This window comes from Musa acuminata, chromosome BXJ3-7 (assembly GCF_036884655.1).
Source record: "Musa acuminata AAA Group cultivar baxijiao chromosome BXJ3-7, Cavendish_Baxijiao_AAA, whole genome shotgun sequence".
Classification (NCBI taxonomy): Eukaryota; Viridiplantae; Streptophyta; class Magnoliopsida; order Zingiberales; family Musaceae; genus Musa; species Musa acuminata.
The window spans coordinates 29,866,177-29,883,915 of record NC_088355.1 but is presented as its reverse complement, the minus strand read 5'-3'; the positions used below and the strand labels follow the sequence as shown (position 1 = coordinate 29,883,915).

General features: G+C 42.0%; 3 protein-coding genes and 1 long non-coding RNA gene across 6 annotated transcripts; 2 read left to right on the top strand and 2 right to left on the bottom strand.

Annotated features, from left to right (window-relative positions):
* Positions 1-388: 388 nt before the first annotated feature.
* On the bottom strand, positions 389-3,425 carry LOC135584168 (uncharacterized). 2 transcript variants are annotated; one of them, XM_065159003.1, is made up of 7 exons: positions 3,271-3,425; positions 3,012-3,200; positions 2,407-2,552; positions 1,446-1,595; positions 1,290-1,349; positions 846-1,018; positions 389-723 (listed from the first exon to the last, which is right to left on the bottom strand). In XM_065159003.1, the coding sequence occupies exons 2-7, from the start codon at positions 3,163-3,165 to the stop codon at positions 627-629; spliced, it is 780 nt and encodes a 259-aa protein (XP_065015075.1). In that variant the 5' UTR covers positions 3,166-3,200; positions 3,271-3,425; the 3' UTR covers positions 389-626. The 2 variants fall into 2 exon arrangements, with proteins under 2 accessions (XP_065015075.1, XP_065015076.1); XM_065159004.1 differs by having other exon boundaries at positions 820-1,018; positions 3,271-3,424.
* Positions 3,426-6,048: 2,623 nt separating this feature from the next.
* LOC135643409 (pentatricopeptide repeat-containing protein At1g71210, mitochondrial-like) lies at positions 6,049-12,179 on the top strand. Its single transcript, XM_065160305.1, has 2 exons — positions 6,049-9,089; positions 11,907-12,179. Exon 1 carries the CDS (start codon positions 6,224-6,226, stop codon positions 8,993-8,995), a length of 2,772 nt encoding a protein of 923 aa, XP_065016377.1. The 5' UTR covers positions 6,049-6,223; the 3' UTR covers positions 8,996-9,089; positions 11,907-12,179.
* Positions 12,180-12,282: 103 nt separating this feature from the next.
* Positions 12,283-16,183, bottom strand: LOC135584166 (protein NRT1/ PTR FAMILY 7.2-like). Of its 2 annotated transcripts, none has more exons than XM_065160306.1 (5): positions 16,054-16,183; positions 15,753-15,936; positions 13,965-14,182; positions 13,323-13,891; positions 12,283-13,244 (listed from the first exon to the last, which is right to left on the bottom strand). In XM_065160306.1, the coding sequence occupies exons 1-5, from the start codon at positions 16,078-16,080 to the stop codon at positions 12,380-12,382; spliced, it is 1,863 nt and encodes a 620-aa protein (XP_065016378.1). In that variant the 5' UTR covers positions 16,081-16,183; the 3' UTR covers positions 12,283-12,379. The 2 variants fall into 2 exon arrangements, with proteins under 2 accessions (XP_065016378.1, XP_065016379.1); XM_065160307.1 differs by having other exon boundaries at positions 15,810-15,936.
* LOC135643410 (uncharacterized) lies at positions 14,061-15,085 on the top strand. The gene is made up of 2 exons (XR_010498240.1): positions 14,061-14,201; positions 14,423-15,085. It is a non-coding gene; the product is annotated as an uncharacterized LOC135643410 (long non-coding RNA).
* Positions 16,184-17,739: the final 1,556 nt, after the last annotated feature.

Genomic DNA, 17,739 nt, shown 5'->3' with positions numbered 1-17,739 from the left:
GAAAGCTAAAGATGGAAGAAGAGAAACTTGGGAAGTAGTCATCTTGATTTCCATTTGCTACAACCACACACCAATGGTTGAGATGAATCATCAGTTAAGTTGCTACGGGTCGATGTTCTGAAAAGCTTATTGACCATAATCCTTATCAACCCAGCTCTCTAAATGAGCAGAGCTGAGCTGATGATTTGTATAACTTTCTTACAGATATTGTCTTATATAAACTGAAAAGCAGTTGAGATGAATCCCAAACTCGAGAGCAAATGCCACATCACCAACAACATCGTGAACCATGATTTAGTAATCATGGATGATTCATTAAACATGAAAAAAAAAAAAAACTTCAAATTCTATCACATCATAGTTTTGAATATCATAGTGAAACCGTCGGTGAGTGGTTTCGAGATAGGAATATGGAATAAATGGGCTGAAAGAGCACAGTGAAGATGGTACACAAAGAATCATTGATGAGAACTAATACAAGCAAAATCTTCATGGTAAACTTCGTCGTAGATCTCCATATAGAACAAGGGAAAAAAATAAAGAGAAGATTCCTATCGAAATCATAAATTCCCAAACCCAGCAGCTTTGGCTAAATCATAATTTGGACCTTGTCTGCCAAAGAGCTATCATTGTCCAACATACCGCTCGTAAGTTGAAGAAACAAATGCAGATCTCGTCCAGATCCTCCAGTTGTGCAACCAACGCACAAGAACATGCTTGCCACTGTAGATAAAATAAATAAATAAATAATGTTTATACCTGAGGGGTAAACAAAGGTGCCAGAGAAGTCAAAACACTCCGAGGTAGAGAAAAGAGTACCAATAATGGCAGCATCAGAGAATTACATCAGACAACCAACATAGTGAGCCCTAGGGAACTTCTTTTGCAACTGGGGCCATTGCACATAGAACTGGTCAGCAAGAAGTAGCTTATAAAGCAACAAGCCACTTAAAGATAGCTTCCTCACTCGTGCGATGCTCTCCACATAAAAGATGTGTGACCAACCTAGGCCTAGTAACTGCAGCAGATCATATTAAGTTTCATCCAGTGATAAATTAAAGATTTGCATTTGAGATAAGCTTATAGTTTCCATGAGCTCTGACCTAAAGAAAAGAAAGATCTCATCCAAAGAATAATTTTCAAATAAGGATCAACATGAGATAAATGCAACACAAACCAAAATGGCCTTACGACACAAAGCTTTTAAGACACAGATTGTCAAAAAATTATATTCCAGAGGAAAAATAGTCAGCACACAATTGTTAAAAGGTGGCTTGCGTAATACGAACCTTGAAAAGGAATGCAGAAGCACACAGAGGTATGCACGTCCCAGGACCATTACAAATGATCTGGATAACCATGATAAACAACATGAAAATTTTATGCAACTGTAAATACAATCGCAATAGTTTAGAGAACAAGCGAGGGTTAAATAATAACAATACCACTTGGGGCCTGATTTTTAAAGTTAGCCACAGTGCATGAGCCATTGCAATCAAAGTTGTTCCGACAGAGGTTATGTATGACTGTCCCACTTCACGGCTTCGATAAATCTGCACGAACTGAGCAGCTTCTATCATCTTTCTTCCACTGTTCTGCAACACCAATTAACAAGTTCATTCGTTTTTTTGGATTATCATCACCCATGAGAAATCGTATCAGACATCGACAGTAATAATTATGGATATCTTTGCGTAGGAAAACACTACACAGACGGTGACTGTTTTCAAGTCCACGGGTGTAGAAGATGGGATCATTGATTGATTTAAGCCTGAGCCAACATTGACCGAAAGATGGATATTTAGTGATCAATTTTTTAAGTCCATGTACAGCGCAAATCCTACAAAAGGATAGAACAAATTCCACAGTTGTTGGAATCATAAGACTACAAGCAAACAAGTTTGGAAGATTCTCTATGAAGACTGCTTAAGAGATTTAAGTGGAAAACATGTTCTATCTCCATTGAACTGAAGTCTTTATTGGACTGCTATAAGGATGAATCACCAATCAACTTGCAGGCAATGAACTATAAGGAACTAGTTGCAGCAAATTTAAGCATAATAATCTTTTACAGATAAAAACAGAAGATGGATAAGAAAAACAACATTGTATTAGAAATATCAAAAACCATGAACAGGAATTAAGAAATACTTCAAGCTTCAAGTCATACATAATTGACATAAGCACAAGGTAAATAATAAATTTTAGACCAGAAGGATTCTGTAGTGTAGCAACTGTAGATTAAGCAGCAGTCTTCTCATATGTGTGTCAAAAAACACTTCAAAAATATGTAAGTCATCAAGACAAAGTATAGAAAGCTTCCATTTGGGGAAAAATGTTAATGTACTGTGGCAACTGAAATTCGAAACTTTTCAAGTTAGTAATAGTATGTGATACAGTATGTACCTCCCCCTGCTGCATCAAGGACTCCTCCAAAACCCGAGCTTTTTTAAGGCTCATATTATCAGTTGCAGCTGCAACGTAGAATCTTGGAGTGTATATATCATTCTGGAGCACATTCATGATGCTAAGCATTTCAGCTGTATGGCCCCCTGGATAAAGGAAGTTCCAAATTGACTAATCTCTCAGGCAAACATAGAATGGAAAGAATAATATATGTTCATAAGAAGCACGAGATCTCAGAAGACATTGCAAATTACACCTGAACACCTAATTACAAGATTAACCATATTAATCAATACAAAATGGTGCACCACTAATTTCATGAGCACCAAAGAGTAAAATGCAATGTGGTATTTATTATATATGATTTTTTATATTAAAAAAGACAGCAAATTTAAGCAAGCAAAATGAATTTTTAAACAAATTTCTTAGTCTAAATCCCTGCCTCAGAGTTTTATATTTTCCTATTCAACAACATACCACCACGCTCCACGCAAATGCAAAATAGTAGATATCCATTCTAACTACAAAAATCCATAGGAAAGCCTCTTAAACCATCAAATCATACGATAGACAGACAAACGAGTTTTTGGTATGTTTCGAAACACCTGAGCCGAGAACGATGAGCGTCCTCAGACTATGCGTTTTTGAAGATCCAACTGGCTTTCCGGTCCAGTATAATACGTACAGCACGCGGATCACGAAGATGGCAACCAGAACCGGGAGCACGAAGCACCAAATTCTATCGCTGTCTTTTTCCATCTCTTCCAAATTCGCTCTTCCTCCTTCTATCCTCACTGCACAAAAAGAAGATTTTTAGTCATACAAAGAGATTATTACTGAGAAGAGAAACGGTGATAGCGCCACCTCCTTCAGAGAATTCAAGAGGTAGTCCGGATTCCGCTGCAGGATTCGCAAGGAGAGAGGTACTCCGGAAACCCTAATTTCCCTAATACCCGATTGTTCCCCGAACCACAGAAAACGGGTTTTCGAGTTCCACGATGGCGTACGTTTAAGCAGCAGGCGTACGAGCGCATGTTAGACGTTGTCTGTTACCGTTCAAGGTACGAGTCCACCTCGGTTTGTCACAAATGTGAGAGAGCTCACCGCGTCGTGCGGTTCGTCGTAGATTAAGCGGTAATGTGAAGCAGAGTTTTTCTTTTTATTTTTGATTCGAAAAGCTATGTTTCATTAAAAAAAGAGCGATTTCCTTCCTTCCTTTTTTTTTTTCTGATAACGCCCTTCTTTTCTCTAATCTCGAAAATAATTTTCTCTTCTCACTGCATAATTATTTTCAACCCGCTGCCCTGGCGACGTCGTCATCCGCCACAGGGGGATATTAGGATAAATAAAACATTAAAATTATTAAGAAAAATTATAATTAAAATATCAAAATTATTTTTAAATTATTTTTTAAAAATATTATGTGAAATTGATGATATTAGAATAAATAAAATTAAATAATTTATAATAAGGATTCAATATAAATATAGATCTATTAAGTAAATTATAATTAATTAAAAATATCTAACTACAAGTGGTTAATTTATAATTAGCCCGGCACCTCCACCCAGTCGACTTCGCCCAATCGGCGCCGCCTGTCCGTCGCGCGTGAGACCTGCCCTTCCCCATCGCGCTCCTCACATCCGCCCGAGCGAGAGGCGACCACTGCCCCTTTTGCTGTGACTGACAGCAAGGCAACCCGCTGCCTACACCTCCGGCGCCCCCTCCCTTGCTGTCAACGAAGGAGGCACGAGGAGCAGCAGGCGGCGGAGGCGTAGGCAATATGCGAAGGCAGTGGAGGAGGCGTACGGATAAAGGGGTGGTGGAGGCGGAGACATAGGCAGCGAAGGAAGGGGGGGACCCACCTGCGGGGCAGCGGCGGATAGGGCGTGGCCTCCAGAGGAGCCACGACCGTCACCGTTCAGTGCACTACCACTGTCGCTCTCCCGTCCCGGAGGAGCCTCACTGTCGTCGTCGATAGCCCCTTCGACGCCCCGGCCAATGGCGGCGTCTTCGACCGGGACTGGTGCTACCCCTCCTGCCTCGGGCCTCCGCCATCTATGCATACGCCTTCACCCGATGCCTCGCCTCCGTCCCTACCTCTGCCTCCGCCGCCGAGGGCAAGGCAGCCTGCTGCCTACGCCTCCGTCCCTACGGGGAAGGGCACACGCGGAGGTGAGGGGCACGACGAGGAAGGGCGGACCTCGCGCGCGATGGGCGGAGGAGCAGGGGCAGAGGCGACGAGCAGGCACGACAGTTGAGCGAAGGCGACGGGCGCCGTCGGCGAGGTGGAGGCGACGACGGGAGGGAAGGGGAGTTTTGGAATTATGAAAAATAGGGGAGCTATTTTGGAAAAAAATGGAAACATGGGCATCATGGGGAAAAAAAAGAAAACGAGAGGTTTTTTAAAATAAAATTACCCTATACAATGGTAAAAAAATATATATATAATTTATTTTTATTTTTATTTATATATATATTATATATATATATTTATATTTATATAAAATATAAAAAAAATCAATATATATAAATAAAAAATAAAAAAAAATATTTAAGGAAAAAAGATGTATGCAGCCTAGGCGACATCGCCTTCTCCTCTTCTCCTTGTAGAAAGCGACGAAGATGTCGAAGGCCATAGACGTCTCTGGCCTTCAACGAAGAAATAGGTCGTAGAGTCGCAAATGAGATAATGAAGGAGATTGTCTCTTTTGTTGCTCTAGTCATCACCTCCCCTAATCTCTACGCCTCCATATCCTCTTCTTTATGATTCTCCTCGTTGTTACATCTTGGATTAAGATTGGTGAGAGAGGATGACGACGGATCAAAATCAAGAAATGGCATGGAAACAATTTCGCACCAAGGTTCTCCTGATTCTCTTTCTTCTTCAAATGCCTTCTTCTTCTTCTTCCTTCTTTGATATTTCTCTCTTAGCTTCATCGTAGTCAAGTAACGTTGAAAATTTTAACTGTTATCACTCGAAATAATCTTATATCATCTAATAAAGTGGATAGTCCGTTAATAGATGATTCGTGTACCAATTCACGAGTGGATCGATACGGACGGTATAATTCAAAATTATAAACCATATATATATATATATATAGTGATTATGTCGAAAAATAAGCATGTGTAATCCCATGCAAGTATAGATATAGCCGACGCTTTATGGATATTTTGTGTATAATAATTTTTTACATATTAAGTTATATTGGATGGAACTAGATGAATATTTTAAATTATATTTGGGTTTTAGTTAAATATTTCAAATTATGTATGTGTTAAAAATATTATATATATGAGAAATTTTATCATTTTATTTAGTTAATTAATAAATTTTAAAATTTATGATTATTTATTTTCTGTTGTATCTATTTGGATAACAGTAATCAACGATTGAAAATTGATCTTCTATTTTAATTTTATGTGTCGGGTACTGAGGAAATTAGGAGTTGGCTGTTACTGCGATTGTCGAATCTAGATTTTACGGTGCGTTTTTCTCGCGGCTATCATGAGAGGCCACACAACCCGCGACATTTATCAGGGTTAACTCAGTCGAGCGGGGTGCCAGGTGGAGGGTAGACAGCACATGAAACAAAGCACGCTAACGATTACGTCACCTCGAACTCAAGCCACGAGCAGCCCCAAAGACCAAATTTAGCGCGATTACACTCCATCGGCGGCGGCAAGTGAGAACGAGAAAGCGAGCGGGGCAAAAGGTCGAACGAGTGCCGGGCGTCGCGGCCACGACACGACAGTCTTTGAAGCCTCCACCGCTCCCAACCTCAGATGCTCGCCTTCCCTTCCGGATCATAATATGCTCCTTCGCCGCCTCCGCCTCCTTCTCCTAAAGCCTTCCTCCTCGTATCCTCTCCGGTCCTCGCTTCGATCCGTTCCTCTTCTCCCCTTCTCCACCGTCTCCGCCTCTTCCACCCAATCCTCTCTCCCCTTTCTGCCCTTGTTCGATCCGGTGAACCCCGGAAGGGCTGATGCGAGCACCAGCTTGTCGGAGATCGCCGCTGCTGTTGGCGAGTGGTTCCGCCTGGGCCCCGACCCGCTCTCACCCTTCGACCAGATCTACACCGCCCTTGCCTCCTCCCCCGACGACGCCTCCCTCGACGCCGCTCTCACCGCGCTTCGCCTCCCCCTCTCCGAGTCCCTTGTCGTCGGCGTCCTGCGCCACCGTCCCCACCCCTCAGCCACCTCCGCCTCTGGTACGTCTCTCCTCCTCCTCCGCCTCCGCTTCTTCGACTGGTGCGGCCGTCAACATTCCTACCGCCATTCCCGAGCCGCCTACCATGCCGTCTTCCGCCACCTCTCGCGTGCCCACCTCGCCTCCGTCGTCATCGACTGGCTCCGCCTCTTCTCCTCCTCCTCGCCTGACATCCATCGTCACCCGTTCCTTCCCGTCGGAGGAGCGACTGCCGGTCCCCACCCACGCTTTCATGAGACCCTCGTCGTTGGGTATGCCGTCGCGGGGAAGCCCGAACTGGCCCTCCAGCTATTCGCACGGATGCGGTTCCAGGGCCTCGACCTTGACTCGTTCTCGTACCACGTCCTCGTCAATTCCCTTGTTGAGGCCTCCAACTTTGACTTTGCTGAAACCGTTTTCTGCCAGATCTCCGACCGGGGCCTTGCTGGCCCCGTCACCGCCTGCATCCGTCTTAAGAGCCTCTGCCGCCAGGGACGGCTTCAGGACGCTGAGGCTTATCTCCGAGAGCTCGCTGCCTCTCCTACAGCTGACTGCCGCACCGTTGCTGGACGCATGGTGGGCACCCTCGCCCATGCCTTTTGCCAGAAAGGACAGTTTGAGGCTGCAAGTCGGATTGTTGATGAGTTTGGCTCCACTGAGGCATATGGCGTTTGGGTAGGCAACCTTGTAGGTGCCGGGAAGCTCGATGCAGCATTGGAGTTCTTGTTGCGCAAGAAGGCATCGGAAGACTACATTCCTGAGAGCTTCCATTACGGAAAGCTCATCTTCCGACTTCTGAAGGAGAATCGTCTTGAGGACGTCTATAATGTGCTTGTAGAAATGATGGAAGAGGGGATCTCTCCTGACCACATAACAATGAACGCAGCTCTCTGTTTCTTCTGCAAGTCTGGAATGGTGGATGTCGCTTTGTTCTTGTATAATTCTAGAAGGGAGCTTGGCATCAACCCAAGTTTGCAGGTCTATGACCAGCTGATTAATGCCCTGTGCCGTGAGGGTAATGTGGATGATGTCTGCTTGATTTTGGAGGAGTCCATGCAACAGGGCTACTTTCCTAGGAAGCAAACATTTAACATTCTTTCTAACTTCCTATGCCGGGAGGGAAGGCTTGATAAGATGCGGAAGCTGCTTGATGGTGCTCTTCAGAGGGAAGAAAAGCCACTACCTGTTGTTTTTGCTAGGTACATCTCAGCACTGTGCAAGGCTGGAGAATTAGAAGAGGCTTGCCTGGTGCCCCATATAGTTAGTGGAGACATTGCCAGTTTGTTGGGACGGTACAAGTCCACATACGTAAACTTAATTTGTGCATTTATATTGTTGCGGCAGGTAGATGTGCTTCCTCGGCTGATTATTGAGATGCAAAAGCTTGGTCACATTCCAAGTCGGAGCCTTTACAGGTCCCTCATTTGCTCTCTGTGTGAGATGGGCAAGTTTGATGAGGTTTTTCACCTACTGAACGAGCAACTGGAGCGTCATGAATTAGACAAAAAGACATGCTACAATTACTTCATGGATGGGGCAGCACATTCCAAAAGGCCTGAAGTGGCAAGGGAAGTGTACAATAGGATGCAGACTGCAGGATTGGAACCCACTGTTGATAATAATATCCTAATTCTTAAGAGCTATCTGAAGAGTAAACAGATAGGTGATGCTCTTAACTTCTTCCGCTATCTGTGTGAGAAGCAGGAGCCCAAAACCAAGCTGTACAATGTATTTATAACTGGTCTTTGTGAAGCTGGGAAACCAGAGCAAGCTGTGGTGTTCTGGAAGGAGGCAAGGGAGAAGGGGTTTATCCCAAGTCTTCAGTGTTACGAGGATCTTGTACTTGAATTATCTTCTAACAAGGATTACGATATTGTGGTTAAGGTTATTGAGGATTTCAAGCAAACTGGCCGTCCAGTTTCTGCATTTTTGTGTAATGTGCTGCTGTTGCACACTTTGAAGAGTCAGGACCTCCTACGCGCCTGGGCTCAAACAAGAGAGAAGTCCAATGCAGTAGCTTTGAGTGGGGAAACTCAAGTATCTGAAGGATCTATGCTAGGCCATCTTATCGCTGGTTTTTCAGGCGGAATAAGAATGAAAGATGGTGTTGATAAGTTGGACGAATTGATTGAGAGATTCTTTCCAGTTGATATTTATACATACAATATGTTGTTGCGAGGCATGAGCATGGCAGGGAGGATGGATTATGCATGTGATTTGTTTCATAGGATACCTAAGAAAGGTTTCAAGCCAAATCGGTGGACTTTCGACATTATAGTCCATGGTTTTTGCAAACAAGGTAAAAGAAAGGAGGCTGAAAGATGGATGGAGGCAATGCATCAGAACGGGTTTCACCCGAATTGGTACACAATGAGGATATATAACAACACCTCCTAGTTAGTGAATATGGCTCAGTGGATGATATGCAAACTTTGTGTTGCTTACAACTCATTGCTGGTCCGTCATCATCCTTGTTACTTAACTGAAGCAGGTAAGTTCAACAAAATATCATACTTTCGTGTTCTTTGGTATTTTGATCTTTTAGTCACCATAACTATATAATTATTGTTTTTTCTAGCTTTTGATATTGGTTTAGTTATTTGTTTTTTTTTTTTACTCAATGAGCAGTTCCATATGAAATTTAATTCACAATAACTGAATAAAGGATTAGTACTTGTAGCCAAAGTTGAATCTTGATGATTGAGTTTTTTGCATATCAGATTGGTGTTCTTTACCTCTAAAATCAGCTGTGTTTGACAATTATTTATATACTGAACTAACACGTAATTAAGAGTAAATAAATAGTTCGTTTTACAAGTATAGACATATATATCAAAGTATCTCTGGGGTAGGCATGTGACATCAAGCTACCTTAAATGTGGCTTTAACTATTAATGCAAAAGATATTTCCTCTTGGCTGCCTTTAACCAAGTCCTTTACTTCTTTTGTTGCTATCAGTCAATTATCTTCGTCTTTATTTTAGTTCTTGGTTAAACAATTGAAGAGCTCTTAGTGCCTTTGAAATTTGTATTGTTAGTTTATGACACCGAGAACCATAATATCATTATTTTGGCATAGCCTGTAGCTAATGAGGAAGCTTTTTTTGTAAGGTAATTGAATTCTTAAGCTAATTGCAAAAATAAATAGTTTTTTTAACATCTAATCTAATTAAACTTCTTGGAAAACGGTTCAGACTGTAGTGATTCTTCCTACAAAACTTCTTTCGCCACTGAAAACCGAATGAACCTGGCCGAACTGCGAAATTCCTAGTTAGCAAATGAAGAACGCCAATATGTTATAGGAATCCCCATGGCTGCTAGTGACATCAGAATGGTGTCAACTGGGAAAACAGTTCAAACATTGAATTATGTGGAAATAAGACTTTTAAGTTGTATATCTTTGGGAATATAGGAAAAACAAGTGCTGCACTGACACCCTCTAATTTAAGGGAAATTAAGAGAGAGAGAGGAAGTATATTCTCCATTTCCCTTCAAATTATAATGGGCATATTGAAATGCAGCAAATGGAAGCACATGTCAGAATTTCACCACTGTCAACTCACATTCACTGCAGAGATAGTTGAATTTCCTCAAAGTGGTTCAATTGTGCTTGCATCTTTCTAATAGATAGTAGTTGATACCAAACTACAGCTGCTGTAATAGGCTTTGTTGTTATTGCTGAGGTTTGCAAGTAAGTTCAAAGTGGGACAAGCTTACCTGTGATCCGTCAAAGCTTAACAACTTTGCTATAGCTGTGAGAGTAGATTAAGTGATCTGGATAGTTGGAACTTAGACCTTATTGTTGGTTATGAGATTAATTAGCTTGGTAGCATCTGATATCTATGGACATCTGCATAGATATGGAATATAGCAGAATGAATGTTTCAAAACAGACCTTTAAGTGGGATGCAAATTGTTAGGTTATGTTCAGTTCTAAGGAAAAAATTGAACTTAGAACTTGTTCGATTTGCAGGTTATGCAGCCAAATCATAGTATTCAAAGTTCAACACACAAATGTTTTATTTGGTTAATTTTTAATTCAGTTTCCAAAGCGGACCAACCAATCTGTGATCCGCCCAAAGCTGAAAACTCTGGATAGTTGAACCCCAAACCTAACTATTGGTCATGGGATTAATCAGGTTAGGTGGCATCTGAATGTGCATGGAACACTGCATAAATACGGAATATACCAGAAATAATGATTGAAAACAGACCTTGAAGTGGGGTGCACATGATTAGCTTAGGTTCAGCTCTTAGGAAACTTTTGAACATAGAACTTGTTTGATTTGCAGGTTGTCAAGCTGAACTGAACTATAGCAATGATCAAACATTTGTATGTTCTCTTTAAATATCAAAACACAACCAATTTTGTATACAATATTGATGAGAATGAGATTCATTATGGCTACATATGTTTACATATGGTGTATTGTTTTTATATTACTAGATTTGGTTTAGTTGGGACAGTTCTCTACAGAACAAACTGAATGGAATTGAAACTTTGTTTTGTTTTGTTTTGTTTTTTTTTTTTTCCATTTTTCATACCATAATTAACTGCATCAGTTCAATCTGGTACAGACTCTTGGATAGTTCATTTGTACACCCTTACCCTCAAAGATGATTTGCAAACACCACTATGTAGTTTTGGTGGCCTTAAATATTTTATAAAACTACTGTTAGAAGAATGTATCTGTTGAGTTTAAGTTTGAGTACCTCAGTGGTGAGTCTGGGCAGTATGTGTTTGACATTGGGATTATAATAATTAATGAAGCTGTTCTGAAAAGGCCTAAATCCTTTACAAGTCAAAACATAGTGACAGTATCACACACTATCTTATAGAGTTGTTGTTCAGGAGCATAATATCCTTATTTTGTGAGCACAATGTGCTTGTTGCTAGCCTATCTTGCCGACATTACCCTAAGACTTTCCAAATTGACAAAAGCTGTCCTTGTCTTCCTTTTTCCCATCTTTCTCTTTTAATTTTGTTTGTCTGGAAGATGGAGCTTGATATTTGAATCATAGAGGTAGAAGCTTGGTTTTTTATGTCAAGAAAACTTCCAATTACTTACTTATACTGCCAAGGGTGTATGACATTTCCATGATGTTATCCACTGTGTTTGTTTGATTTTTCGGTGGTACATGAAGCAGCAGATCACATTGTTCGATGAAGGAAGCATTTTATGATTACTTGGGTTACACTAAGAATTAACCTCGTCATCATTAATAGTTATTACACTCTGCATTTAGTTTCTTACAGATGGATGAGCTAACACCATTTGTTTTTGGTTCGCTTGGTTGGATGAGTGCAGGTTGCAGAAGCAGATGCCCAACTCAGGGTGGCTGTCGCTCGCTGTAAACCTGAGTGTTGTATCGATTACCATAATAATACACCGATACGTAGCAGAGATGCCTCAAGTTGGGCATGCCGTTCATTTGCCAGATTTTTTGCTACACCAAACTACGCACTTTGAGCATCAGAATTAGCATCCTGATTGTCTATTTGGTTCATTCATCTGTGTACAATAATCTAAACATTCTTGAAATAATTCAGCAACCCCATCAACGCTCTCATCAGCAACGAAGGATTTGGGCAGGTCAAATTGTAACGAGAGCCGAGTACTAATGACGTCACTAATTGCTTAAGAGGGTTACATGGCCAGCATGACTGTTAGTGCACCCCATTCATTCACTGTGAACAGCTTATTCCATTGAATTACTGTAACCCACTGCTCAAGCTCTCAATCAAAGAATAAATTGATCGCCATCATCGAATGATAGGTAATTAGACGTTGCAGTTCTCATCCTCATCCTCGTCGCTGTCTTCTAACTTGGTGTTCCTGTACCATATTGCGCAGGTCACGAACACCGCGAAGTCGGCGGCGGTGAGGCTCGCCAGGAGAAAGTAGAACCTGTCCATATGCCCTCTGTTGAGGTTGGCCGGAATCCACCCGGGTCGGTCGCCCTTCCCCGTGATCTCCATCACTGCCGTCACCAGTAGGCTGCTTACGTAGTTCCCCAGCGAGATGGAAGTCATGCAGAGCGCGCTGCCGAAGCTCTTCAGCCCGTGCGGCGCTTGGCCGTTGAAGAACTCCAACTGACCCACGTACATGAACACCTCCGAGGCTCCTATCAGCGCGTACTGAGGGATCTGCCACAGGATGCTCAGCGAGCTGTCGTCGTCGCAGCCTCTGCAGACGCTCCTCAGTCGCTGCACTTCCACGGTTCCCGCCGACGCCATCGCCATGATCGCCAGGATGAGCCCCGCCCCCATCCTCTGCAGCTCGGTCAGCCCCCTCGCGTCCTTTCTCAGCCGGGAGACCAGGGGGTTGAGGAACCTGCGGTAGAACAAGATGAAGGCCGCCACGCTGACGATGTCGAAGGCCGACATGCTCGCGGGGGGAATACGGAAGCCGGCTACCGTGCCGTCCATGGCTGCGCCCTGCTCCACGAATAGGGAGGCCATCTGCGTGAAGACGACGGAGTAGAGGATGGTCGTCAGCCATATGGGGATTAGCCGGAGCACGCATTTCAGCTCCTCCACTTGTGTGATGGGGCAGAGGCGCCATGGGTCGCGGGAGCAGCCGGACGTGCCTTGTTGGATCGTGAAGTCATTCTCCGGATCGATGACCGCAGCTCGATCCAAGAACCTACGGCAGCAGATCACCTCAAGCTGGGCCGAATGCATGCAAGCCGAGAACGTGAAGGATTCGGTTTCCGGAACCTACCTGAAACCTTCAGTGTGAAGTATCCTTCTGCTCCCATGAGCGGCTGAGACCTGCATCTCCTCCGCCTCGTACAAGTAATCGCCACCATTTGTTGGCATCTTCATCCTCCACTTCCTCGATGCGGCGACGACGACCTGACACACCCTGGAGAGGGGGTTGCCGATGGGCTTGAAGTGCCTGTACCTGGAAGTCCCGCAGAGGAAGAGGAGCAGGGCGACCATGGCAGAGCCAGCCGAGACCCAGAACCCCAGTGCCCACATGCCCTTGTCCTCGAAGTAGTTCAAGAAGGTGTTGGAGAAGAGGGACCCCAGGTTGAGGGCCAGGTAGAAGTAGCTGAAGAAGGAGACTTTGGAGTGGGACTCATCAGGGTCCTTCGCATCGAACTGGTCTGCCCCAAAGGTGGCTATGTTCGGCTGGTACCCTCCATTTCCCAGGGCAATGAGGTAGATCGAGAGGTAGAACACCCCAGTGTCCATGCTCGAGTGAGGGCCACAGAGGAAGTGCTCCTCGCCACATCCCGAGGGCTTCAGCAGAAACAGGTAGGTGGATAGAGAGAGCAGCACCAAGCCCTGTTGACCCAGAGAAACAAAACCGTTAGCAATGGTGGTAGCTCGTCTTCACAAGCTTTCAGATGGATCTTACGAATACAAAGATGACTTGGAAGATGGCGCATGTCTTGTATCTTCCCCAGTAGGAGTCACTGAGGAAGGCGCCAAGGAGGGAGAAGATGTACACAGTGCCTGTCCACTTGCTGACATTGTTTGCTGCATCAGCGTTGTTCTGCTGCAGGACTCTCGTCAGGAACAAGACCAAGTTCACGCCAACCCCGAAGAATGCCAACGTCGCTAATCCTTGGTTCACTGCATCGAGGTTACAGAGGTATGTATCAGCTCACATGTCAAATGGCAGACAAGACCGTACAACACAGCTTTACTGAACTGATGCTGCTATGTTATCTTGATCGACATGCTTAGCTTACTGATGAATCACACATGTGCACACCATCCAAGCATGAGTTTAGGCATGCATGCTCTGACTACCTTTTTCTTTTCTGAAAATAAAAAAGTGATGAAGTTGCCACCGTGATCTATTTGCATCAGCTGAACAAAAAGTTTAGGACAAGATGTCTTTTCCGGGTCAGAATTCACACACCCACATGTGGTGCTGTTCAGATTCCAGAGGCAAATTCCAAAATCCTTGTGGGGGGTTGATGCAAGATGCAGTTGCAGATTGTGACAATGGCAGTGACCCCCCACTCTGATGTGATGTTGATCCTTCCAGTTTGCCAAGTCGACAAGTAAAGCTCAAGCTCAGGATCCTAGAGAAAGAATCTACCACACGCAAGCCTACAAGAGAGGTCTTCTTACATCTGTCTGCCTGTTTGGTGAAAGAAGCCGGTAAAATAGACAGCTACAAACACCTGATAAGCAGCAGTGCCTGGCAGGAGTGTGCATCTACATCTAAAGAGACCCACTCAACGATCAGGTGATCTTTACTGGATATTTCTTGTGCTTATAACATCAAAATAGCCAACATCTGCTTTTGATTTTGATCTTGAGATCACCAACAAAGCATCATTAGTGGCAGCATAAATATCTTTGCGCGCATACTTGGAATTCTCTCCTCTTTTTTTTTTTTTTTTTTCTTTTCTGTGATCTATTAGAACAAGTCTTGATACAATGAGAAGGTTGTTTCTTGGTGACATGAATGGTCAGAATTCGAAAAGGGAACCAAAATAAAAACCAAAGTGTCAATTAAATGAAGATTTGCTCTCGTTCTGTTTTCTACTTGCCAGTTACTGTTTTCTTGTTCTGTTTGACTTATAATTAGTAACTGACTGTTGATGTTCAGCTTCAGCGAGATCCAAAAACAAGAAGAAGAAAAGAAAAAAAAAAAAACTTGTGTCAAGAAACTCTTAGAAAGCATGAGGTAATCAATCGTTAACTTTGATCAAAGACTATTGCACCTGATTGTCATAACTTCAATCAAATTATGTGTCTGGTAATGGTTTCTAAAGAATCAGAGGCACAACATAGGCTGCCAAGATTTTGAGACAATGTAAATAAAGTTGGTTCAGAATGGCTTGACTTTTCTTTATGTGTCATTCTTGTGTTACTACCCAATTTATTATGGAAAAATAATAATTCTCACCATGTTTTTTGCTGTTGTATAGAAAATAGGATAATAAAGGGCTTTTTCCACAACCTGGATATGAGAGGGTCCAATTCAAGAAAACTGATGCCTTTGTTTCTTTATTGTGTATATGTGTGGGTGGATCCAAAGGTGGAAAAGCACCAAATCAGCAGAGCTTGCTCTTATCATCTCTTCAATCAAAATGATCAAAAGGATTTGAAGGTTGTCAGCTGATGATTGAAACAAACACTCTGGCCAGTAAAATCTCATTGTGCATAACAAAAAAATATTGAGTACCTAGCACAAGAACTCCACCCACCCACCCTCCAGTCTTGCCTTTGGCTGCTGGCCTACCTCTGATGTCCACTGATCCATCAAGTGTGTACTCATATTGCTCATCTTTCCCTTCATTCATCTCTTTGTTAAACGATGCACTTCTAGTCTTCATGTCACCATTCTCTGCTACTCTCTTCTCTTTTTCCTGCAGCACCAATTTTACTTTGTTAAGTCTGACCATCCTAAGCTTATCCACTGCCTTCTATCACCAGGAACTCAGGAAAGTGGAAAGAGTTAGCAAGGAAGTGGAAGAGATACTGACCACACTGGATTTCTCATAGCTGGCCATTGAATCCCCACAGTGGGAAGATCAGAATGACAAGATGTAAACAAGAGTAGAATGCAAGAGAGAGAGAGAGAGAGAGAGAGAGAGAGGAGGGGTTTGGATGGAGAAAATGGTGCTTTGTATTTATAGAGGTGAGGAGAATGGATCAATGGTTGAGATTAGAGAGGATAAAGATGATGATGTGATGTTATTTGCCCACATGGCCTTATTCAATGCCAAGAAAATGACAATCCAAATGACTGGAAGGGACAGAGAGGTTATTTAGTTGGATTTGGATACTTGCATTAATGTAGTAGAGATACATTTTCAGGAGCACATTAATAACCTTTTGAGTTTGAAGGATATGCTTTTGAAATTAGTTGAGAGTTACAGGAGTTTTAGCCCCAACAAATACCCAAGAAAAGAAAAAGAAAGTGTTTTATGTTTACTGAACACAATGACTGGTTCTCTTGTGCACACTCCACTAGCTTGTGAAACCAGTACAGTAAACTCCTATGATGCCTTGTCAGCAGTTGCTGCTACACTCAAATTTTAATGGTTCAGAGTACTGTCATTTGAATAATGGCTTGTAGAGAGTAGGTATCTGATAACTTGTAATATACAGAGTTGGTATCTTAAAACTTGTCATATATATATATATATATATATATATATATATATATATATATATATATATATATATAGGGTGAATTTTAGAAAAAGTTATTAATTTTGTTTTGTTTTTCTGCAAAACATCTTAAGTTTAACAAATTCTCAGAGGCCCTGCTTCAATAATTTTATCCTTTTATCCATAGTTACAATTTTTTTGCTCAATATAATGACTTTTAAACCATCTTTTCAATAAGGGTTCAATGTTGTGTCGATTTACAACTGATTTAGTATGGTTGAGGAGATCTGTATAGTGTATGATAATTGTTGTGACTCTGAGCTACACATGCAATGTACAGTTCAACTTCATGTTTTTCTTCTCTTTCTCACCTTTCTTTTTGTCATTTTTCTTCTTCTTCTTTGATTTCTTTCTTTTGAGTGGTGTTGCTTCTTCCTTCCTCCTCCTTCCTTTCCCTTCTCTTTCAATCTTTTATTCGTTTGAGCATTGAATCTCAAACCCCCTATTGACAAGGAGTCTCATACACTAGATACCCCCCATATTGATAGGAGCCTCATACACTAGATACACTCTTAGCATTTAATCCCAAAGGAAAAAAATGTCATGTAAGTAAATTATTATGCTTATTTTTTAATCATTTAATAGTTATTTATACATGATAAAATGGGCTTCTCACTTAAAAGAGTTTTTAAAAAACTAACTGGTATTTAAATCCTAAACATTGAGACAAGCATTGAATCTGAAATTATTATAACCAAATTTATCAGGGAAAAAATGTTGTAAGAAAACTGTTATTTTTTAGTGAGAATGAGAAAAATCAAAGAAAATAGACGAAAGAACTATTAAGAAGTTGAAGAATCCTTAACAATAACAAAAATAAATCAATAACAGATCATATATTGTTACAAATAAAAAAAAAAAAAATCATAGACTGTTTAAATTAAAAAAAATCAGATAAATTATCTAAATTAGAAAATCTGTTACAAAGGTCTATATGGTTGCAATTTAAAGCTTCCTGATAGCATTTAGACGATTTCTTGATGTTGATATTTTAA

Coding starts and splice junctions, on each gene's coding strand:
- LOC135584168 (XM_065159003.1), bottom strand. CDS start 3,165: ATGGAAAAAGACAGCGATAGAATTTGGTGCTTCGTGCTCCCGGTTCTG. Junction 1,596..2,406: donor CCTTGATGCAGCAGGGGGAG/GTACATACTGTA, acceptor TTGGTGTTGCAG/AACAGTGGAAGAAAGATGAT. Junction 724..845: donor CACTATGTTGGTTGTCTGAT/GTAATTCTCTGA, acceptor TTTTATCTACAG/TGGCAAGCATGTTCTTGTGC.
- LOC135643409 (XM_065160305.1), top strand. CDS start 6,224: ATGCTCCTTCGCCGCCTCCGCCTCCTTCTCCTAAAGCCTTCCTCCTCG.
- LOC135584166 (XM_065160306.1), bottom strand. CDS start 16,080: ATGGCCAGCTATGAGAAATCCAGTGTG. Junction 15,937..16,053: donor GCTATGAGAAATCCAGTGTG/GTCAGTATCTCT, acceptor TTGGTGCTGCAG/GAAAAAGAGAAGAGAGTAGC. Junction 14,183..15,752: donor GGGTGGAGTTCTTGTGCTAG/GTACTCAATATT, acceptor ACCTCGATGCAG/TGAACCAAGGATTAGCGACG.